This window comes from Arvicanthis niloticus, chromosome 11 (genome assembly GCF_011762505.2).
Source record: "Arvicanthis niloticus isolate mArvNil1 chromosome 11, mArvNil1.pat.X, whole genome shotgun sequence".
In the NCBI taxonomy this organism is placed as follows: domain Eukaryota; kingdom Metazoa; phylum Chordata; class Mammalia; order Rodentia; family Muridae; genus Arvicanthis; species Arvicanthis niloticus.
Window position 1 is genome coordinate 28371670 of NC_047668.1, and position 23533 is coordinate 28395202.

The following is a 23533-nucleotide window of genomic DNA, read 5'->3' on the forward strand; positions in this document are numbered from 1 at the left end:
CAACCTATTTTAATGCCATTTTAATTTCACTGTTGCCAGGAAGATTTTTATTGTTAAACAACTATGATTACAATTCATTTCAATAATCTATATTATCTTGATTTTATAAAAATTATATTAATTGATTTAAGACTCTAGACATATGCAGTTTTTGCCCTTCTCCACCATCTATGCAATTCAAAAGAAAACAGACCTTCTGGTTTCTCTAAAATTACAACTAGAGAAACTCCTTCATAAATCGAATATCAGCTTATGGATATTTAAATTTAGCAAAGAATTTTAACATTCTATAATTTCTTATGTTCTGTAAGAAAAACATTGTGCTATTTTATTGAAGGGAAAAACACTCTTTCTAGTTAAACTATAAAACTGCTAAGAATATTAAATATTCTCTTCAGTTAAAATAAAATTTAAAGTTCAAAGTCCCATGTGGTTCTAGGAAAAGTAGAATATTCCAAAATTCAAATTAACAGTAATAAACCTCAGAGTAGTATAGTTCTTGGCCCACTGTAAGCTACAATAAATGTTTTAAATGAATAAGTACATTTATAAAAAGAGAAATTTAAATTTAAATTGTATAAATGTATTAACAGTTGTAGATCATAATAACTAGTAATTGAAGTGATTAACCTGGTACTAATTGGGGGAAAAAAAGCTCGAATCAGTGTCAGAAATGCTTATGTTAGTCAGTTAAACCTATTCTAATAATTTAATTAAATATCCATAAACATAGTCCTTGCAGAATTAGAAACCCAGTCTAGTGATTTGCTGTAGACCTTGAGGAACCCAGGACTTTATCACCTTGGGACAGCTGTGGGTAAAGTAAAGAAGTTGTAGCCCCCTGGGGTCCAGCTGCATGGTTTTAGTTACTACCTGCTATGTATTAGCACTATAGAATAAGACAAAAATCATTTAGTTTTTCCTACTTCAGGGAGTTAATTCATAAATATGGAATTAAATGTAGTGTGTGTATGTGTGTGTGTGCATGCATGACAGAGAGAGAAGGAAAGAGAGAGAGAAAGAGAGAGAGAGAGAGAGAGAGAGAGAGAGAGAGAGAGAGAGAGAGAGAATTTCATGTACCACTCCTGATCAAGATTTTCAATATCTGGACATGTGAAGGTCTTAGAGTATGAAGTATCAGGGGTCTTTATTCAGGACCACTGTGGCATCTGAAAGAATGCAAAGATATTTAGTTCTACTCTTTCTGCTTTATTTGTACTTATTCTCTTATGACCATGACTCAATAACAGTGGTCTTCCATTAAAGATAAAAGTATTAGTATTTCCATGACCCTTGCCATTCTACATAATAAAAACTGATCACTACCATGACTACAAGTTTATCACAATTTCTATCATAACCATCATAACTATATTATTGTTTTCTAGTGTACCATCACCATTATCATCAGCTCTGTTACAAACATCAATGCCACCCCCAAGAGCAAAATTGCCACCACCATTAGTGTGCTCACTTGTTTTGTATCAGCTTGACACAATCTAGAGTCACCAGAGAGAAGAGAGGCTCAACTGAGAGAATGTCTTCACAAAATCATGTTGTAGGCAAGCTTATATGTCATGTTCTTAGTAAGTTATTGATGTAGGCAGGCCATTATGAGCTGGTAGTCCTGTGTCTATAAGAAAGGAGACTGAGCAAGCCATGGTGAGAAAAGCCACTAAGCAGCATACCTCCATGGCTTCTGCATCAGCTCCTACCTCCAGGTTCCTGCCAAGTTTGAGTTCCTGTCTTTGATTTCCTCAACGAGCTGTGACTTGGGTTATATAAGCCAAGTAAATTGTTTCCTTCACAAGTTGCTTTTTGTCTTGGTGCTTCATCAGGACAATAGAAACTCTAAGACAATTGGTGACTCTAACAATGACAGAACTTAACATCCATGAGACTATAAATGTGAACATTTCAGTGCCATTAAGAGAGTCTAAAGAATACTAGATGAAGCACAAATGCATAAAATCTAGAAAGTGAAAGAAGAAAAAAAGGGATATTTGTAATTTAAAGTAAGACATAGCAGAAAATATTTGAAAATCATCAGTCTAAGCATCTGCATCAGTGATGGAAAATATCTACATGTATAAAACTAGATTCCTGCATCTAATCTTGTACAAAATCAATTCTAAATAAACAAAAGACATTAATATAAGACCCCAAATTTGAAACTGATGAAGGAGAAAGTAGGGTAAACACTTAAAGACATAGGTTTTGGAAAGAACTCTGGGGATAGGACTTTCATTATTCAGGAAATAATGTCAACAATCAAGAAATAGGAATTCATGAAATAAAAAGTTTCTGAAAATCAAGAGAATTAGCCAAAGAAATGAAGAGACAGCTTACAGAATGAGAGGAAAAATTTGTTAGGTGTTCACCTTACAAGTACTCCCATCTGGAATACACAAAAAGTGAAGATAACTAAACAATAACAAATTAAACAACCCAGTGAACAGATACGTTATGAAATAAACAGATTTTTTCAAAAATATTAAGAGTTTTAAACTTGAAGAAAAACACCCAACCACTGTCATTCAAATAAATGCAAATCAAAACACTGAGACTCTATCTTGCCATTAGAGTGGAAGTTATCAAGAAAAAGAAAAGAACGTCTTTATTTTATTACCTAGAACATATTAGCCTTTATTAACTATAAGAAAGGTTAAAAAACAACAAGAATATTACTTAATAGTAACATCAGCAGATTTTTGTTTTATATATATCAAAGTCCCATAACCAATTTTCTTATACATGTTTGAAGATTAATCCTAAGAGAATTAAGAGACATTTTATCAATATTTTTCTTGTCTCAGAGCTTACACTTGGTCTTTGGTATCTGAAGTTTGGCTCAAGCATATATTCAAAAGTTAAGTCACTGACAAGAGTGGGCAGTGCTTCTAGTCTGAGTGCAATAACTTCTCTATATAAATAGAGGAGAGGGAATTTCTAAATAGCTCCTAGAGAAGACAGGACAAAAAAAAATGGAGACTTGGAAAAACATAGAAATACATGATCTCTGGAAAGCAAAAGCAAAACTGCTAGTGATTCTCCTTCATTTTATACTCACTGTGCATGGGGTCTGCATCCATGGCTCTCCATCAATCTGCATTGGCAGTGACTTGCTTGTCCTGGGGAAAAAATCACTTTAACTATAATGCTAAAATATTTAATGTAACAGATTATCCGTAAAACATAAGATGGTAAGTCCAAGAAAGGCAAATATGATCACTGCTGACCTCTTGTGAAAGGGGGATTTCATTAACTATTAATGAATACTGAAAGGTTCCTTGGTCACAGGAATGTTAAAAGCTTCCTGGTATATGTGGTGACATAAAGAATAATTCTGAATGCCAAATGAAAACACCAGCGTTTGTGTTCAAAGACACCATTAGAATTTCTAAAATCAAAGAGCCTCCTTGTTGACATGCATATTTCTACCACCACCACTGGCAACACCACCACCACATGCATTGCCAACCTTACAAAAACATGTTCAGGACTTAAGACTTTCTAGGATCAACACATTCACAAAATAATATTTAACATGTCTGCACCACAATTTATTGTTTTATTTTGTTCAAAATACATTCTATGTTTTTCTGTAAGTGAAATATTGTGACAAAATCAAACATAGGAAAGTTTACCATGAACTTATTTATAATTTATGTTTACAAGAACAATGTTCTACTTTAGTGTATGAGAAAAATGTAACTTAAGAGAACATCAGTAGTTTGTTTCCTACCCCCTCCCCTTTGGATAATTTGTCCAGTAATTTCCTTGATGCTTCAGTATCTTGAGGGTGAATGAACACAGTGGTAGATTAAACTCACACGCTTGTTGGTGGCATCCATAGATTATGATTGAATTAGAAATATCTTCTACAGACTCATATGTTAAATATTAGGACCCTAGCTGATAGTTTGGGAATTTCTAGAAGCTTCAGTAGGTAGTCCCCTGGAAGAAACTGAGCATTGGGAGTAGGTCCTTGGGAGTATGCTGTCCCTAGCCTTTCCCCTCTCTTTTTGTCCTGGCTGCCATGATCCAGCCATCTGATCTGCCACAACTTTGCCATGTAGTGTGCTCACATTCATCTACCCTGAGCAAAATAAACCCATCTTCCTATAATATATTTTCTCATTTGTTTTGGCCACAGTTATAAAACTGTAACCAAAACACCATGGTAATAAATAAGAGATTAACTTCTATAGAACCTGATAAGAAGCAGTTACTAAGACTGTAAAATTTGTTAATTTCTATCATTTTGAAATCCGTAAGTTTTAGTCATTGATCAGTTGAAACAAAAATAAGGTAGATATCATTATCAGTTATGTTGCATCTTTTTTGTTAATTTGGTATCATGTCATGTCAAAGCACATTTTGGAAGACAGATACTAAGGAACTACCTGATAACCACAGAGGAGCACTGAGCCAGTCGACGGCCAGCACTTTTCAGCCCCGTGTATATTTGGCCCATTTCCATTGCTCCTTCCAAGCCAACAACCTCCAGCAACTGGTCACTCAGATCTGAAAGAAAACAGAAACCTGGTCAATTACAGTGCATATGTATGTCCACAGAAATGACACTGTAACTTATGGAAGTACATAAGCCACTTCACCAAGTGTCTGTCTTGAAAATCAAAAGTAATTTTAAAGCGCTGTACTTCTGTAAGTGTTAGTATAACTAATCTCTGAAGCTCTACGGAAAACTCTTTGCTGTCAGCTTATTCTAAAACAAGTGGGAAGAACACATTCAGAGCCAAATAATACCAAAAGAAACATACCAGTAGTTACTAACATCAACACACTTGATGTTATTCCACATGTATACACGGAAACGCTATACAGCCCACATTACACATTTGGCAGCAAAATATACATTTCATCACTATAAATACAGCATAGAGATTTGCTGTTAGACATGATTTTGTTAAATTCCTCAAACAAGAGACCTTGGAGATCATGGAGTTGAAGCTTATTTCATAGGTTATGAAGACAGTCTTATTTCATCAAGTGGCTTGTATACTGGGTAACTATTGAATTTGAAGAAATGATAGAAGTTTTTGGAAATATTTTCTCAGGATAAGGAATGTATACTCTACAAAAATGGCATTTAAGAACAGATGAGATAATTAGCACATTGCAAACATCATCTTATTATTATTCTTAACAGAGACTCCAGAAAGCGACTGGTACTTCTAGGTGCCACCTCATAAGCAACCCATATTCAGGACATACCATAAGGCAAACACTGTTGATAATCTCTTCTAAAATGACTTAAAAAACTAAAAATTTGAGGATCACTTTTAAAATATTCACATACCAAGAAAAATAATAACGACAAAGTTGAACTCCCTCACTTTGAAGTGTAAACAATGTACACTGGTATTATTCACAGGAGATACTTAACCATACAGATTCATTTCTTGCAAGCATAATACTTTGTAAGTCACAAGCTCTTTTAAATGTTTGTAGTCATTCAGAAAGCAGTATATTTCCTCTAACCAGTTAAATCTCAGGGGAACCTGCCCCCACACTTTGAGAGTATATTAGCTCATTTCTACAACAGAGTGCTGAGATTTTGATAGGATGCATATCCTGTAGTGACCACACATGGTCCTTTATTTGTGATTTTCTCTGTTTTGCCTTTTTTAATTTTAATTTTTATTTTCTCCTTCCTTCACTTTTCTTTCTTTCTTTCTTTCTTTCTTTCTTTCTTTCTTTCTTTCTTTCTTTCTTTGAGACAGGATTTCAATGTGTAGACATGGTAGCCTTGAACTTGATAGTCAGACAAGGATAGGCTCCAACACAGATATACTCTTCTTCTGCTGAAATTAAAAGCACATGCCAACATGCCCAGTGTGGTATTCTTTGTTATGTTCTTGGTGTTTTTTTTAATAGTTGTAAATAAATAATTTGGTACTGTTTTAATAGCAAAAGGAAGTCTGGAGGAGGTAGCACACAGTGGGAAGCAGTTACACAAGATAAATGTTTGGCAGCTTTGTAAAGCCAACGCTAAGCAAATGTGTTTGTGTGGGATCCATCTTGTACAGAGAGCTTTCACTCAATACTAGGGAGTGTTTGATATGTCAGAGTTATGAGTTCTTGATGATTCATGTTCAACAGGATTCAACCACAGTGAAGAATACTCCACAACCCCCTAAACTTTACTAGGCTCATGAACATTAGAAAGTATAACAACATCACTTACAACAGAATATATGGCCAAACCAATGTATTTTAAACTGAATGATAAAAAGGTGTAATTTAAAAAAAAAAACTTTATACTGTAGTTGCAACAGAAAGCGGTCCCAAATAAAAACAATCATTCATCTACAAAACCAGCATCCCCAAGCTATGGTTTAGGTTTGAAACCTTAGAACATCCATCTTTCTGCTTTCATCCTATTTAGACTTGTTTCTCAGAAGCTTATTCTCTGTTTTTAGCTTGAATTTCTGTTGCCAAGAACAGATGGACAAGGAATAGAAACATATTCTTTCAGCTGTAGCCGGCACTCAAATGTGCTTGGCTCCATAGTTCGGGTGTTAGTGTTCACAGTTCTTAGGTATATGTCAACCAGAAAGTGGCATCATGGCAGGTGCTGAGGGCCCAGAGGTGTGCGAGGTAATAGACAGAAAGTGCAGCACACAGAAGGAACATGTATTTGGGGTTGTGATTTGTACTGCTCAGCTCTGAAATAGGTGAGATTTTTATGCATTTTTATCTAATGATCTAAGACTGGGAATTATTCTACAAATGAGGCAGTTTCTCACAACAGAGTTGATCTGTGAGCCCTAACTTTTCTATGAATCACAGGGATTTGTCTACACCCACACCATATTGCTACTGTCTACCACCCTCCTGCTGATTTTTATCTTTAATTTGTCTTCTTCTCCATGGAAAAAAATATTCTGCAAATCAATTCTACTGTTAATAATAAGTAAAGAAGATATATCTAATAAATTTCAGAGGATTTGAACTTTTGAATTTCCATGCCCTTGTATGAAAAGCTTTCTCTGGGAATGGAAGAATGAATGTTGAGGACCACAATCAAAGATAAATACATACCATATTCCTTTTAATTAGGTACTAGAAGGAAAGAAAAGGAAAAACAAAAATAAAAACCCAAACAACTTTACATTTGAGCTGTAAACTTGGCTCCCGTCATATGATGGCATTTTGATGCTATGTGACTTACTTGTCTGCCCGTGAACATTGAGATTAAGATCTTGACCAAGTTTAGACAAATAATTTCCATCTTTGTATTGTCGAATTTGTTTCTGCTTGTAGTACCTTTTAAAACATTCAAGACTTCTTCACCTTGCATCTAGCTAAACTCTAAGTCTGGACTTCCTTGGAAAGCGATGTATAATAACATTCACTTAATAAAATAACGTGATCCTTGGCAATTGCTTGCACATTTTAGAAGAGTCCTAACAAACTGTAACTCATGAGCAAAAATCCACTGCATTGTCTCTTTTCACAGGAGTTATAAAGTAAGAATCTCACACACACACACACACACACACACACACACACACACACAATGAATGCTAAATATTTAACAATTATATACTGTGACATGAGAACTATGTAAAATTTCATTGTTGGTAAGATAATTTTCAAAATTAGTTAAGTTCTGTGGCTATCTAGCACTCCAAATACAGGATGAATGAGTTCTGTGTCAGGGACAATACAATATACATCCCCAAAATGTTCACTGTATGGGTCTTTAGAAGAATGTTTGTCTACCTCTGCTTATTAAAAATGTTAACTCTTTCAGATCACATAAGTTTCTGTTTCAGTTTGCTGTTATACATATAAAATGATGTCAGTGGCCTGGAAGGCATAATGTCTGGGCATACATGTCAGTGTTGACATCCATGTGGCCTCCAGCTGTTTAAAACCATGGTATCACACCACATTCATGTGCTGTAAGGTTTGCCACGATCTATTTGCTAAATATAGATTTATCATAAAATAGCAATGTTTTCAATTTATATCAAAAGATCTAGGACAGCTAGTATGCTCCTTTATGCTGTCATTAAATTCTTCTTCAATTTTTCAAGTGTACAAAAAATATCAACCACAGACAGGAAGGCAAAATTATGGCCAGACCTAGAGATCTAGGTGAGTCACTCCTGCATGTCGGCTGTTGTGCATCAACTAATTCCAATGGTTGTAGAAATGGCTCAGAGAGTAGAGGCAATTGTTTTCAACCCTGGCCAAGCCTGCATTGGAAACTGAATTCACATGGTAGGGAGGAAAACAAACAAATACAAATTGATCTCTGACCTTTATATGGATGCTGGGACATGCACACACACACACACACACACACACACACACACACACACTGCACAAACAAATGAAAAATATCTGATTTAGGATATGTGTTCATCTCCTGAGATACATTCTGCTTTTCTTTCACTTTGTTATAAATTATATTTATGAAATAAGAAAGACTGTTCAACATTAGCCTTAGAAAAGTCAGCACATTTCATAAAAATGACAAAGGGGACTTAAGATTCTGTTTGTTTCTGTGGTACAGGGGACAGATCCCAGTGCTTAACATGGTGTAGGCATGTTCTGTCTCTACCGTCAGCCCCAGCCCTTCCTGTGATTTTCCAAATCCTTCCCTGAATATTGGCTGTTGTTTCATTACACAGGAAACCAGGGATATGAGAGTAAAATCTGAATCTCAGAGGCACAGCTAGATCAGTGAGCACAGGAGGAGTGGAGCTAATAAGTGGGTAATATTTATTCATAGTCTCTTCATCTTGACAGGCAGGCCCTGATAATATGTCTCATTATGTAATTGTTTCAGACGGCCATATGCGAGAGAACAGAAGAGGGTGCACTGCAAATGCAGGCTGAGTGTGGGTTGTAGCATTTCATAGAATAATCTGTCCTGAAGGGAGAGGAGGGAGATGTAGACCAGGGCAGGAAAATCCTTCTTGTGTATGGCAACCAGCAGCATGCTGCCCCACTGTGGAAGTGTGGGGGTAATCAGCAGGTGCATTTTATCATAACAATGAATTTCTAATTACATCACCACTTATCAAGTCCATATTTGGCCTTTAACCATCAGTGGTACTCTATTTTCTGCACATATGCAGATTATGTGCTTCCCAGTGGTGTTTTCTTTATCTAGCAAGAGTTTAAGACATATGCAAGGACCCAAAGTAACCTATTCTTTTTAACTAATATATTTTTTTTTTTTACTGGAGATTGAACTGATGGCCAATGGTCTTTATCTGTGTTAGGACGAGCACACAGATTAAGTGAGCTCCAAACTAGTTCCCATACTAAACTTTTAAAAGTTGAAAGTAAAGGAAATATATAAGAACACTTCCAAGATTCTTTCCCAATAGTTACATCAAATGTCCATTAATTTGCATGTTTTAATCTCTTTCCCTGCCTGCCAGTATTAACAAGATGCAAAATTTAAAAGGGGCTGATACTGGAGTGATTTTAAGTAATAACTTATTATCCTGAGGTGTGTTTATAACACAGTGACAGACATTTCATACCTTAATGACCATACTGTGTGACTGTATATCAACAACAATTGACAGAGGGAAAAGAAGAATTACAGTATACATGGCATGTTTGCTATTAACATACTCTCTTCTAAAGGATTCACATGTATTCTTCTAGGTAAAACTCTCGACAGTTTTTGAGGTTAATACTATTATACTCATCTGACTGATGGCAAACACATACCATGTATTTAAGTCTTCACATATGATTGAAGAACATGGTTTTCTCACGAGACATTTTTGGGTTCAATTTCATGCTGTTGTATAGATTTACCCACAGTAAGAACTGATGGAAAAAATAATGAATGCTACAAACTTCTACATCTTAAAGTCATTCTATTAACAATACTAATTATTTTAGATTTTATTACTACAATAAAACACACATACACACAAAATCCATCAATTAAAACTGTGCTAAATCACATGAACTGAAGCTCAGATGAATCTCTGTATCAAAGCTAAGAAATTCCACCAACATTTGGAGATTATTTCTGTCCAAACTATAATGTATATGTGTACACACACACACACACACACACACACACACACACACACACTTACAGTTTGTGTGTTATCACATGCCTGTCTTTTAATTGTCTTATTAAATGCCATCTGATTTTTTTTTTTTTGCCAGAACTGGCTACTCTTACATGGGCTTACATTTTAAAATTATGACCTTTTTACAATGATCTAACAAGACCAGAAACCTATGGTATAGTGTCACCAACCTCCTCACTGTTCCCAGAACAGTTCAGAGCCTGTAAATGACTTGACAATGGCACACTTGAAAATGATCATCACCATGGAACACTCAAACTAAGAAATCACTTCATTCACAAGACCCATAGAGAACTAGTTTAAAGATTTCCCACAGTTACCCGTAGCTTCTACTCGCAGTGTGTAGCATCAGCATCAGTAAATGTAAGCACAGTGTGTGAGAGTAGAGGAGAGGATGAATGAAACACTGCTGTTTCTGGGCCCTTCAGTCTATTTGCTCTTTCTGAGCTTTGTGGAGGGGCTGAAGGCTCGCACTTGTTTTCTGTGTGAATGAGCCATTAGTGTGTGGGAATGTTTGCACAGCGCATTGCCTCCGCTGCCCCCTTCTATAAACCAAGCTACTTCATGTGTCTCCTCATATTAGTGCCACCGCTGAACAAAGCAAGTGCTCATGAATGAAGGCTGATGTCAGCAGATTCTGAATAGCTTTTGGAGGGGCATCTGCACCCCAACACTGAGGCCAGTGAAGGAGCACAGTCAGCAGGGACATCAGCAACCCTTATATTCCAAACAAAACAAAACAAAAACATTTAAATCTCAACCTAATGGGGATGCAAAGCTAGTGGCACTTTAAAAACATTATCTGGGTTTTCTAATATTCTCTAGAAGAATGATGGATATCAGTTATTTTCTTAAAATGTAGAACTTAAAGAGATACTTCTGCTTTCCTTCATTTTTGCATTAAAGAATTACATGCACAAACTACAAACTTCTACATCTTAAAGTCATTCTATTAACAATACACACACACACACACACACACATGCATGTATGTCTGTATATGAAAACCCAACAAAAACTTAAAAGCATGGTACTCTTGAACTCATAAACTCAATGATGAGAGGTCAAATAAAGACAACATATAATGATGAAAAATAGTGATTTATACTCAGTGTTTCCCTGTATATCAGATCTGTTTTGATATTCAATCTCTCCTGCTTACAAATAAACATTGCATATTCTAGTAAGTGATGGAAAGACTTGATTATATCTGGGGTTATTGTGCATAAAAGCATCACTGGTCAGAAGTAAATCTTCCTCTTCTGGTCATTTGTCTTTAAAGAAAAGGTTAGATGGCGAAGCAGAATCAAATCCCAGCAATTCTTACTTGGAACCTTTAAGTGCCAATAAAATATAAGATTAAATCCTGAAGTCTGGTATCTTGCCAGAGATCCCTTGAAAGCCTACTGATTTTAAGGCTCTGTGCACTAAGAATATAATTGTTCCTATTTAAAACAGTGTGTGTGTGTGTGTGTATTGGATGTGTTCATGTGAGTGCTTAAGGAGTTTTGCTTTAATCAGAGTGAATCTCTCCTCATGAACCCAGATAAGAAAAGTCTGTTTTCTCAAAAACTGAATACCCTTCCTAGAAGCATCACCTTGCTATTCAAAGATAAACTGTTCTTGACTCATCAGTGCTTCTAGGAAAGAATTATTCTAGCTAGGGAAGATTCTGCTGGGTTTATCTTATTTGTCTGAAGGCTTATAACAGATGCTGACAGATGGACAATCCTATCTAATGGGCTGCCTGTTAACAAATCAGAATAGTCTTGTGGATACCTAACTCCTTCCATTTTGTAGCTAACTCCCCCTCCTCTTTCCTACGCTGTAAGGTAATTTTATTTCATGACCTTATGTCTACAGAAAAAGAATTGTACTATTGTTCTCAATTACTAAATTGGATTAATGTTGCCACAGTAGTTTTATTTGAATGGGATTTTAAATTACTTTCATTTGTAAATACTTCAAAGAAATAAATATCCTTTGTCATGTCAAATACAGAGTTAGTAGAAAAAACTCACTCCACATAGGCAACACCTTGTCAGTACTAACCACCTATACAAATAACTATACAAATTCTCAGTGTCCAGTAATATCACGGTATTTATTACTCTTGTACTCTAAGATTCCAAAAAGCTTGAGTCTCAGAAAAAAACAGGGGAAATGAAGCAATTTGACACGGAAATATTGAGGGAGTTAGGCAATCCCTTATATTTTACAAAGTAATTCATTATCTCAGCAAAGGTTCAATACCGATATTAGTCCAGTGTTTAGAAAAGTTCAGCATTCTGCTGACAAATATTAATGTGAGAAGCAAACCGAGCCATTGGAAGTGTCTCTAGCCTACCTTCCAACACTGGAGATGGTAAGAGATGTTCAAGAGAGAACATTCAGATTCTTAACACTAAGAAAGAAAGGACTTTATCATCCCTTTTAAGGAATTGTTCTGGGGGACTGAGATTGCAAAGCCTTTTTTTTCTGATTACAGACTTTACTCATACAAGACATATAACTTTTTAAAAAAGTAGTTCAAAACACCACTGTGTTGATACCCTTGGTACAAAGAAAAATGATTCTTTTTAGTTGTATTCTTATAGAAGTTATTTGTTTAAAAGGGCTTCACTGTATTGGTCTTGTAGCCCTTCATACAACAGGACAAAAGCAGTTCTATGAAAGAAGACTAAACTTGGACAAACCGTTAGGAGGAAAAAAAAGCAAAGTTCCTCTCTGTTTTTATCAAATTTGATTGCTGCAGCTGTTCCCAGCTTCTGTATTTTAAAAATAGCCTTATTCAGTGCCTTGTTGGCTAAAGGCCAGAGTACCATTAGAACATGCTGTACGGAAAACCTCTATTCAGTTAGAGATACAGAAATATATTTAAGATCAGTGGGGGTCATCTGCACCAAACACTTGTAAAGGAAAATAGAATTTTAATGTGTTTGCACTGAGTGCCACTTTAACTAGCTAGTTTAAAGCCCCTGTGAAAGCCCTTCCTATTATTCTTTTATTTTTTTTTTCTTTCTCAGGTAAAACTACAGAATAAGTGTTGACTTTATTGGAAAAAAATATTATTAGAATGGTCTGTTTCTTAAATAGTGACTGTAGAGCTGAAATACACATTTCAAAGAGTATGTACTAACAGCTTTGGTTTGACACTTACAGGCATCCATCGAACAAGGTGCGAATTATTGAGCAGATGCTTAAATGGGCCACAGCATCTCCCTCATGTATGCAGCCAACCAAGGTCACTATGTCTGAAATAGACCTAGTCTGCCCCAACCCCAAATGAGCCTTTTGGACTGATAAATTCATAACATTGGGCTCAAAATGTGTGGGCATTGGGTCAAAGAAATGAATCATCCAGTGACATTTTACAGTTGACCTCAACATCTATTCAGTCTTTTCCTTTTCCTCAACAAAGAATTAAAGCCAGTTTTTGAGACTAAATAGATTCACACAGGAGTGCTAATTTGCACACAGCAAAAAAATTTGTTCTGCATAACAGACACACACACACACACACACACACACACACACACACACACACACCTTTTGAATTCAGTGAACAGAGGTAATGAGGAAGCAACAGAAAGCAGTAGTTGGCCTAGAGAGTAGAAGTTTTCATTAAGAAACTGTACAATATCTGTTTAGATGTGAAACACCCGAGAATTTACCTTTCTTAAAAAATGTCTTAGCTTTTGTGAAGTATAATAGAAGTCTCTACTATAGGTAGGTAGAGACCTAAGACATTATTACCTATTGCAACAGCAGTAGGCATAGTGTAGATATTTGTTTCAGTTCCTTAAATTCCAATTCCCATTAAGAAAGTGAGATCCAAAGACACTTTCTCATACAAAGAGTAGGATGTGTTCTTGAAGACATCTCTGATCCATTTCAAACTCATAGTTTCTTTTTCTTTACTTATTATTAATAATAATGAATAAATGTATGAATACATATTGAGTTTGTTTTGTAAGTTTGCTTATATGTGTTGAATTAATTAATTAAAAAGTCCCAGCTGCAGGTTTGCTACCCACCTCAATTCTTCACATTCCCCAGAAAAGAGATGCATACAGCCTTTATATTTTGATATGACTTAATCAGTACAACAGCTGGGCTACTGTCTACCACTACTGATGGAATCTACCTCCTGACGATAATTCTGAGTTAGAATTAAGATTAGATAATTAACTTAGATAATTCTAAGTTAGTACTAAGTTCTATGTTTTATCTTGGCTGCTCTTCCCGAGTTCTTCAGGCTCCTTCACCTGGCCACCTCTCTGTCCTGCTCTAACCTCAGGTATCACTCTTTCCTTCACACTCCACCAGCATGGTGGGTTTCCTCTCCCCAACCCACCAATCTCAATCCCAGGAAATCCTAAAAGTCAGACTCTTTCTGCCCTGCTCAGCCATTAACTGCCAGCATCTTTATTTACCAATCAGAACAAACTAGAAGCAGGATCCCTTATGTGAGGGCGTGCAACTCTTTCAGGCAAACAATTTTGGAGACCTAAATTAACATTAGAATACAGGCAGCATTACATATATATGCTTTTGGAGCTACAAACTTGGCATTAAATACCCAGTTAGGAGTCTTTTCTCTGGCAAATACAAATTTTCCCTCTTTTACCAATCATTAATTGTTTGTAACTCTTCATCTAAGGGTCATGTACATGAGATTTCCCCATCCACATTGGTGCTGCCATTTTTCAGGTCTTGTTTAAGCACCCTATAGTCGAGGCTTCTTGGGTACAGCTTCCCTGTCACTTATAGGACACACAATCTCACAGCAGACCTCCTGGTCCTTATAATCTTTCTGGTCCTCCTTCTATGATGTTTCCTGAGTCTTAGGCATGGGATTGTATTGTATATTTTATGTCTACCAAATGGGTCTGGATACCTTGTGGAATGAATTGTTCTTTGCTTTTTGACCATCAGTGGCTTTCAGTAATTTTCTCTGTCTTCTGCACATAGAAATTTCTTTGATCAAGAGTGAGAGCTCTATGACTCTGTCAGTATAAAAATAAGTATTTATAATAAAGTTAGGAATTATACTGCTTTAGGAAAGTATCATTACTAGATTCTCCTTTAAATTCAATGACATACCTACCCACCTGTCACTCGACAGTACCAGACAGTATTCCTATCCTGTTGAGTGGACATTAAGTCTAATTAGACAGCTGTTAGTTACTGCCAGGATGTGACTGTCACTCTTGCAACTTTAGATATCATTTGTCACACATTTTAGGCATTACAGCTGAACAGGACTACTGACTGTTTTCTTGCCTCGGCACCTTCTGTTACAATAAAAGTTAGTTGTCAGGGAGGATGTTTTGGGGTTAGATATAACTCAATACTCTGAGGAATAGTTCTGAAGTGTTTGATGTCTTTAACAATAAGGAGATACCTTTAATTTCTGGGAGACAAGCGAGGACATTGTTTTGGGGGTCTCTTTTACTATAAGGTCTCCTGATTTAACACAACCTGACCTGGTACTTGATATGTATACCAAATTTCCTTCAAACTCATAGCAGTCCTTCTGCCTCAGGTCCCTGAACTCTAGATTTATAGGTGTTCACTATCATGTTTGTAAAATATGCACCATCCTATCTGACTTTTTCCTAGGTGTAAACATTCTTACAACTGCACTCATCATTTAAATTTTTTCTGGCCAATGGTCAATGGCAGTCAGGTTTTTATTGAAATAAGGAAGGTATAAAAATATTCCAGGATATGCAAGAAAACTGGTCAATGAGAATGGATACTAACTATTGTGAGTTAAAAAGTATCAGAGGCTTGAAATGTGCCAGCTCCTGACAGTTTAGCTTCTAGAAGGTCACGAAGAGGGATAACATAAATGTTGAAGGTCACAGACATTTGTATTGAAATGTTTGTCTACTTTAACATTTACTATGGCTGTACTGAATGCTAGATCTAAATGGAAAGTACTAAACTGAAACGTATCTTACAAGTTCTGATTTTAATTCCAAACTTCTGCTTTGGCTGCAAAGGTAATCTCAGGCAAATCATTTAATATTTCTGGGATAAGCTACCCAATCGCTAAAAGAGGAATGGTACTTGCTTTACCTTGTGATTAACTCTCTTGTTTCAATCAATCCCACAGTAATTTTCTTGCTTATTCTCTTTCTTTATCCCTTAGACTAAATATACTTTATGCTTAAGTGATGCAATTATGAATTCTGTGAATGCTACACTTTTGATGGATCAACATTTCCTTGAGAGTGGCTTGAAAAATATTGGAGGTAAACTAATTAAATGTGGGTGTGTGTGTCTGTGTGTGTGAGAGAGAGAGAGAGTGAGAGAGATAGAGTGAGAGAGAGAGAGAGAGAGAGAGAGAGAGAGAGAGAGAGAGAGAGAGAGAGAGAGAGAAACTCAGATGGAAGACATGTGAGTATAGATATTGAAGTGGTGGTGAAATGTATAAACTAAGGAATCCCTTGGGTTAGATAAGTATGAAATGCAATTACACTGGGTGCCTCAGGAGAGAATTTGAGTATGGGCATTCCTGCCATGATGTCAAATAGGGGATAGATTAAGTAGGCCAACACTCTGCAGGTGGCAAGGGACAGCATTGGGCTTACTGTGAACTTGGACAAGAAAGAAGACCCAGACTGCTGTCAATGCTACAAGAAAGGGGGACAGAGTAATGGCACTCTAGAGATGTTCTAGGTATAAAGTAGAATTTAAAAGGGCAATGGACTCTACTATAAATGAGAGCAAAGTTGCTTCAAGCAGTATGGGTGGTGCATCAGTATAATGGAACTCTGTGTTAAACACCGAGGACAATTTCTTAGCTCTCTGGACAACATTATTAAAAGAAAAATGTTTGTGACCATACAAGCATAGTAGAGTCTGAAGAATTTTAAAAAAATCAAGTATGCAAACACATACACACACACACACACACACACACACATAAGCATATTAAAATTCTACGTTTCTTAGGTAAAGAGCCCTCCAGGTCTTGTTGAGAATGACAAACACAACTCTGTTAACCTGCTCATCATTGGTCCTCCAAACTTCCCACAAACTTCCCACAAACAGAGCATCCAGTTTTGCATAACTACCCATTTTGGCTTTTCTCTGTTGTCTCCCCTTGATGGAAATTTGTCAAGAATTTCAGTTTCCCTGGGTTGTTTCACATCTATTTTTCTATATTATCCATATTGTTTCATAATTCTACCCCAAAATTTAGTTCATTTGTCTATTTATTTCATCCAACAAAATTACATCATATATACAATATATCAAAATCATAAAGGAAGGTGCATGGGCCTGTCTTTTACCCAGGTCCTGAGCACTGTGATCCATGCTCTGAATCTTTACTTCTCTGATTACTGCTTCACAGTATAGGTTCATTAAAAGGACACAAAAGATGCTATGCTTTTAGACCATTTCAAGGGCTGTTGCTCGAAGACAGAGAATGGGTGATCCATAAAGACACAGAGGACTGGCAGCATCTAAATAGGAAAAGAAGTCAAGCTTCTGTCCTTCAGACAGTGGCATCAGACTTCTGGAAGGAATGTAAACAGTATTGGAATTGAAGCATCCTTACTGAGGCCTTCCTTCTTGGTAAATTTTATATGGTCTGTGGGTTGTATCATGGGTATTCTGTACATTTTGGCTAATATCTACTTCTCAATGAGTACATACCATGCATGTCTTTTTAGGACTGGGTTTTCTAGTTCCATCTATTTGCCTGCAAATTTTATAATGTCCTCATTTTAAAAAGCTGAATAGTATTCCATTGTGTAAATGAGCCACATTTTCTGTATCTATTCCTTGGTAGTCAAGAAGGCAGAGGGAGGGAGGGACAACAGTAGGAGAGGAAAAAGGCAGGGAAAAGGGGATCAGGATCAAGTACAAAGCAGAGAGACATGAGAGGAAACCCAGAGGGCTAAGAGAATGAATGGAAATATGTGGCTGAAGGGGTGGGAAGCAGGGTGAACCTCTAGAAAATCTCAGAGACCCGGTGTATGAAAGGCTCCCAGAACTCAATGGTGATGACCTTAGCTTAATTGCCCAACAGTGGAGAGATGGAAGCTAAAGAGATCACCTCCAGTTGATAGACAGGGCCACCAGTGGAGGGATGGGGTCAGCGACCTACCTTCAAAATTTTTCTGCCAGTATTGTTCGGGACTAAAAGAAATGCAGGGACAAAAATGGAGGAGAGACTGAAGGAAAGGCCCTCCAGAGACCAGCCCAACTTGGGATCAATCCCATGGGTGGGCACCAAACCCTGAAACTATTACTGATGCTAAGTAGTGTTTGCAAACAGGAGCTTAGCATGGCTGTCCTCTGAGAGGCTCTACCAACAGCTGACAGACAGATGGAGATACTTACAGCCAAGCACTGGAGTAAGTTAGGGAACCCCTATGAAAAAGAAAGGGGAAAGATTGAGACAGCCGAAGGGGATTGCAACCTCTTAGGAAGCTCAACAGTAATAATTAACCTTGAACCCTGGGAGCTCCAGTATATTAAGCCAACAACCAAAGAGCATATATGAGCTGGTCTTTGTCCCCTGGCACATATGTAGCAGAGGTCAGCCTTGTGGCCTCAGTGGCAGAGGATGTAGCTAATCCTGTAGAGACTTGATGCCCCAGGGAAGAGAGATGCCTGTGGGCAGGTGGGTGAGTGGTGGGGGTGGGGGTGGTAGGGGTGGTAGTGTGTGTGTGTGTGTGTGTGTGTGTGTGCACCTTATCAGAGGCAAAGGGTTACAAACTCTATGAGGAGGGATGAGGAGGGAGGTAACATTTAGAATGTAAATAAATAAAATAATAATAACAATATTGGGGACAAGATCTTAGAATTTGTAGAGGAGAGTATTGGAAATAAAATTAAGACTATAGATGGTTAGATGCCAAGGATCTTGGTCTTTAAAGAACTCAGAATAAATAATTATCAGTGAGGAAGAACAACTCCACTAAAGTGTATGAATAATCTTATGTGCATTACTGTGTGCCACACTTTAAAATTTACATCTTACCTACATGCCTACTTAAACATTACCTGAACAAGATATACCAATAAGCTTGGTAACATCGATGGGAAAAACTCACTGGATGTCAACACTAGGAAAATTAATACAGGTAACTAAGGAATTCTGTGAGCAGAAAAAATAATTTTCTCCAGGAAAGAGCACACAAATTGTATTCAATACCAAACTGTCAGCCTTGAAAACTTATACATACAAGTAACATTATACAGACTGAAAACGTTTGTTTATGTATTAAGGTATGTAACACAACAATTAAACAACAATATAAATACAAACAACAAGTAAGGGAAAAGAGGCCATGAATTTCAAAGAGAGTAAGGGGGAGCGGTACATTTGAAGGCTTGGGGGGATGGGAGGAAAGATGATGTGATTATATTATAATCTTACACATTTTAAAAACAGAACAAATGAGGAATTATTGTAAGATTATGAATTTGTATCGGAAATCATTTTACAGACTTGTTTCTCTCATTTGACCACATGGGTCGCTGAAATCAATTCAGGTTCTCAGTTCGGTGGGGATGATCCAGTACCCTGAATCATCTTGCCAGCCCGTGGATTGAAGTTTTGAAAGAATATTTAAGGAGTTTAAGATGATGATATCTTCCTAGGATGGCTATTTAACAACATAAATTTGTTTTTACCACTGGAGGATAGGAAATCCAGCATCAAAATTCCAGCAGTGTCTGGTGAGGGTCTGTTGTTTAGCGGTTCTCTGGACTTCACAAGATAGTATCCAGGAGGCTCATTAATGCCATTTAAGTAAGGACAGTAATCCCAGTGGTGACAGCATTGCCCTTATGACTTAATCACCTGCCAAAACCCCACCTTCTGTACCACTTCCTTTGTGGTTAACACAACTATATAGGAATGTGAGGAGCACAGACACATAATTCACCTCAATTGGATTGTTAACAAGAAGCAAGGTGTTCAGTTCGAGAAGCTCTGAGGTAATCCTCATGAAAGATGACAGGAATTCAAAGAATGCTGTATCCATGTGCAAAAATGAAGATTGTTCCAAGGACAAAACTGATGACTTTACTGACAGGTAGGTGAAGATTGTTAAAGAGAGATGAAGACACGCAGGTTCAGTTCCAGTGCTGATGAAATAAGCATGGCAGGGAAAGCTGGGAGAGATGTGGGTTGGAGTAGAACAGCCTGTAAATATGTTTTCAGATGTACTGATAAACAGGGGCTGAATATCCATACAGCTCTCTACAGAGAAGGCTGCTCTGATAATAAATAACTGCGGGTGCAAACATTCTTTTCAGATTAAGTTAAAATCTTTCTGGATGAGATTCATACATTTTGATTCTTGTTTTGTGTTTAGATTCTCAAATGTACAATCTGGCACTGAGGTAACTATCAATAAATGTGTTACGAATTCATAGTACTGTACCAAATTATGTATGCTTGCCCTCTTTTTCAGAGTCTTTTACAGTATTTCTAAAAGAAAGATTCACCTTCAGATTTAGCTCACAGTGAATACTGACAGGGAAGAAATGGCTCAGGATCTTCAATAAAATTTCTTGAAGTGACAAATAGAAAATTCTAACCAAAAGGATTTGATTATAGGTAATCATCTATAGGTTATCTTTTGTATATATATATATATATATATATATATATATATATATATATATATATATGTGTGTGTGTGTGTGTGTATGTATGTGTATATGATATCTATGTATATGTATATGGTGTTTATGTATATGATGTATATGTGTGTGTATATGTATGTGTATGCATATGTATGTGTATATGTATGTGTATATATATGTGTATGTATATATGCATTTGTATATATATGCATATGTGTGTGTGTATTTTGTTTCAGTCTTTTTTTTTTTTTTTGCTGTACTTTTGTTTTTTTCTACATGGTCTTATGTAGCCTACACTGGCCTCAAACTTTCTGTATACCAGAGGCTGGTTGAATTCCTGATCCTCTTACTCCCACCTCCCAAATGTTCAGATATTCAGAGTTTAAGCATAAAACTGTTGCAGCCTGTACTGCCCGTTCCGGTCCGAGAGTCAGGGTCTAGCGAGAGAGAGAGTGGGGATGAAGGGGAAGAGACGCGAAGAATGGAGACAAGACAGAGATAACAGTCAAAAATATTTTGGAAAAGATCCTGATGTCATAGTACAACCTTATACAAGGCATCAGGTTGATTGGCTTATGCAGAATTCTGAAGTCTGGCCTATTGCATGTGCCTCATTTGCTGGTCAGGGTGTCTTCCACTGTATCCCGCTTACTGGAGTTCAAACGTTGAGACTCTGATTTCCAAATAAGATAGTCTCCACCACTAAGAACTGTTTGGCTCTCTTGACCAGAGCACTTAGCCCCAAAGCGTTGAGGCAAAAGCGTTGGCCAGAGTAAAGGCCTCAACATTAGTGGCGCCTGAACAGGGACTCCAGTAAGTGGGATACAGTGGAAGACACCCTGTGCTGGAGAACCAGTCGACTGATTCTCCAGTGCAGGGTGTCTTCCACTGTATTTTTTTTTTTTTGGAGATAAACAATATATTTATCAGAGTGTGCTTCAGCTGTTATAGGCTTTTGACAACCAAGTCTTTCATCAGGGTATATGGTTCCAGATGGCTGTAAAGTTGATCTAGCCGCTTTCTACTAAAGTCGGCTCCCAACATAAAACCGCCACACTGATGCAATGTTTTGTGTAATGTTTTCTTAGATTTATCTAGCTCAGTCCAGTTTCCCATAGTTTCATATTTAATATGAGTACACAATATCTTATTTTTTATGTGTAAGCTGTTGTTACTTGCAACTAAAATCCTATAACTAAAAACATCCCTGCCTGATTCAGGTCCACGTATGAATTGAAATCAGAAAAGGTAAATGCTTTGTGACAATTTCCCTCAATGTCCCGGGTCCTACCACTCATAGCTCAAGGTTACAGACAGATAAATTCTTTGACTACTTGTCATTGATTAATAATATATTTTCAAGGCACTTTTAGATGGTAAATATACTATCTTGCCCCCCACCCCACCCACATCTCCTGTTCTTATCATGACTCACTAGTATGCATGTCTTTTTACATTTCTTGACCATTTTAAAACTTGAAGTCTATTTACCACATTCTTGGGCATCCTTTGAGGAGCATAAATACATGAGGATCAACTTGGAAGTAATGAGGTGTTAAAAGAGCAGTCATCTAAATGATGTCATAGAATATTTAAAAGAATTGTTTAAAGTCAAAGCATTGTAAGGATATAATTTCATACTTTGAGTTGGAGGAAGAAACAGGTACCTATTTATCAATGTAAGATGTTAATCATATTGTCACATTGCTGCGTACTGGCAGTGTGTGGTGCATTTTTGACTTCTATTAAGTGATGACTTATTTTTTTCCAGATAAGTCACCAGCAAAAGGCACTTACTTATTACACATGTTTTTCAGCATATGTTGCAAGTTTATTTTAATGCTGAAGAGGCACATTATGATCAAAGCAGAATTCTGCCCAATTTAAACTGTTCCAAGCTATTTTCATACATTCACTCATGTAATACTGTAAGATTTACATTAAAATGAATGCTTGTCTACAATTAAGCGATTCAGTCAACATTTAAAAAAAGGTGCAAATGTGTGCAACGTGAAAAAAGTCAACAGATGTGCGAATCATCTCAGCTTGAGGGCCAGTACTCAAAAGAACAGTATATATACAATTTTTTTCTAACGTTTATTCTTTCTGTCCTAGAAAGGTTTTCTATATATGAATTAGAGGTCATATACACACATAGATACACACATACACACACACATGCTTAAACACATGCACATACAGGCACATGCACATACACACACACACACTCCTACAACATTTTAATGATAATAATTTGATTAACTAAAAATAAATTGGGTTGAGCAATAAACAATAAACTACAAAATCAACAGTAAATGTAGAGATGGACATATATGTGTATGTATATGTTTCTACTTATTCTGATATTTCTCTATTCTAATAACTAAATTTCAAAGTAGTATAGAAGCAATAACATTAAGAACATTTAGAGATTACCTATTTATAATCAGAATATTTGTCACAAAGCATTGAGGGTCAGCAAGGATGTAATAAAACAAAGAAAAGCTTCAATTTATAAAGGTGAATAAACGTATAAATGACTGTGTCTGGTTTTGTAGTGTTAGGATGATTCTAGGAGTTCTTATTCATATCCTAATCTAAACGGACCTCCTGAAGAATCATTTAATGTATCCTACATAATATTCTGCATGGGCATACTGGCTAATAACAGAAGACTATGAAGTGTGAAGTTAGTTCTTATGGAATCACAAAAATTAAAATATTACATAAGGTATGTTTTGATTACTGTTTGAAATATGTTTATTCCTTGTCTACTTTAGTTGGTGTAAAGATTCTGATGCTGATTG

At 36.6% G+C, this 23533-nt stretch overlaps 1 protein-coding gene across 5 annotated transcripts in view; it reads right to left on the minus strand.

The window, feature by feature from the left end:
• Positions 1–23533, minus strand: part of Dgkb (diacylglycerol kinase beta) — a 625059-nt gene that overhangs the window by 26865 nt on the left and 574661 nt on the right. For all 5 annotated transcript variants that reach the window (XM_076941963.1, XM_076941961.1, XM_034514239.2 and 2 more), the window contains 2 exons: positions 4407–4527; positions 3071–3131 (listed from right to left, as the gene is read on the minus strand). In XM_076941963.1, the coding sequence (XP_076798078.1) occupies positions 3071–3131; positions 4407–4527 (182 nt within the window). The remainder of the gene's footprint in view (positions 1–3070; positions 3132–4406; positions 4528–23533) is intronic.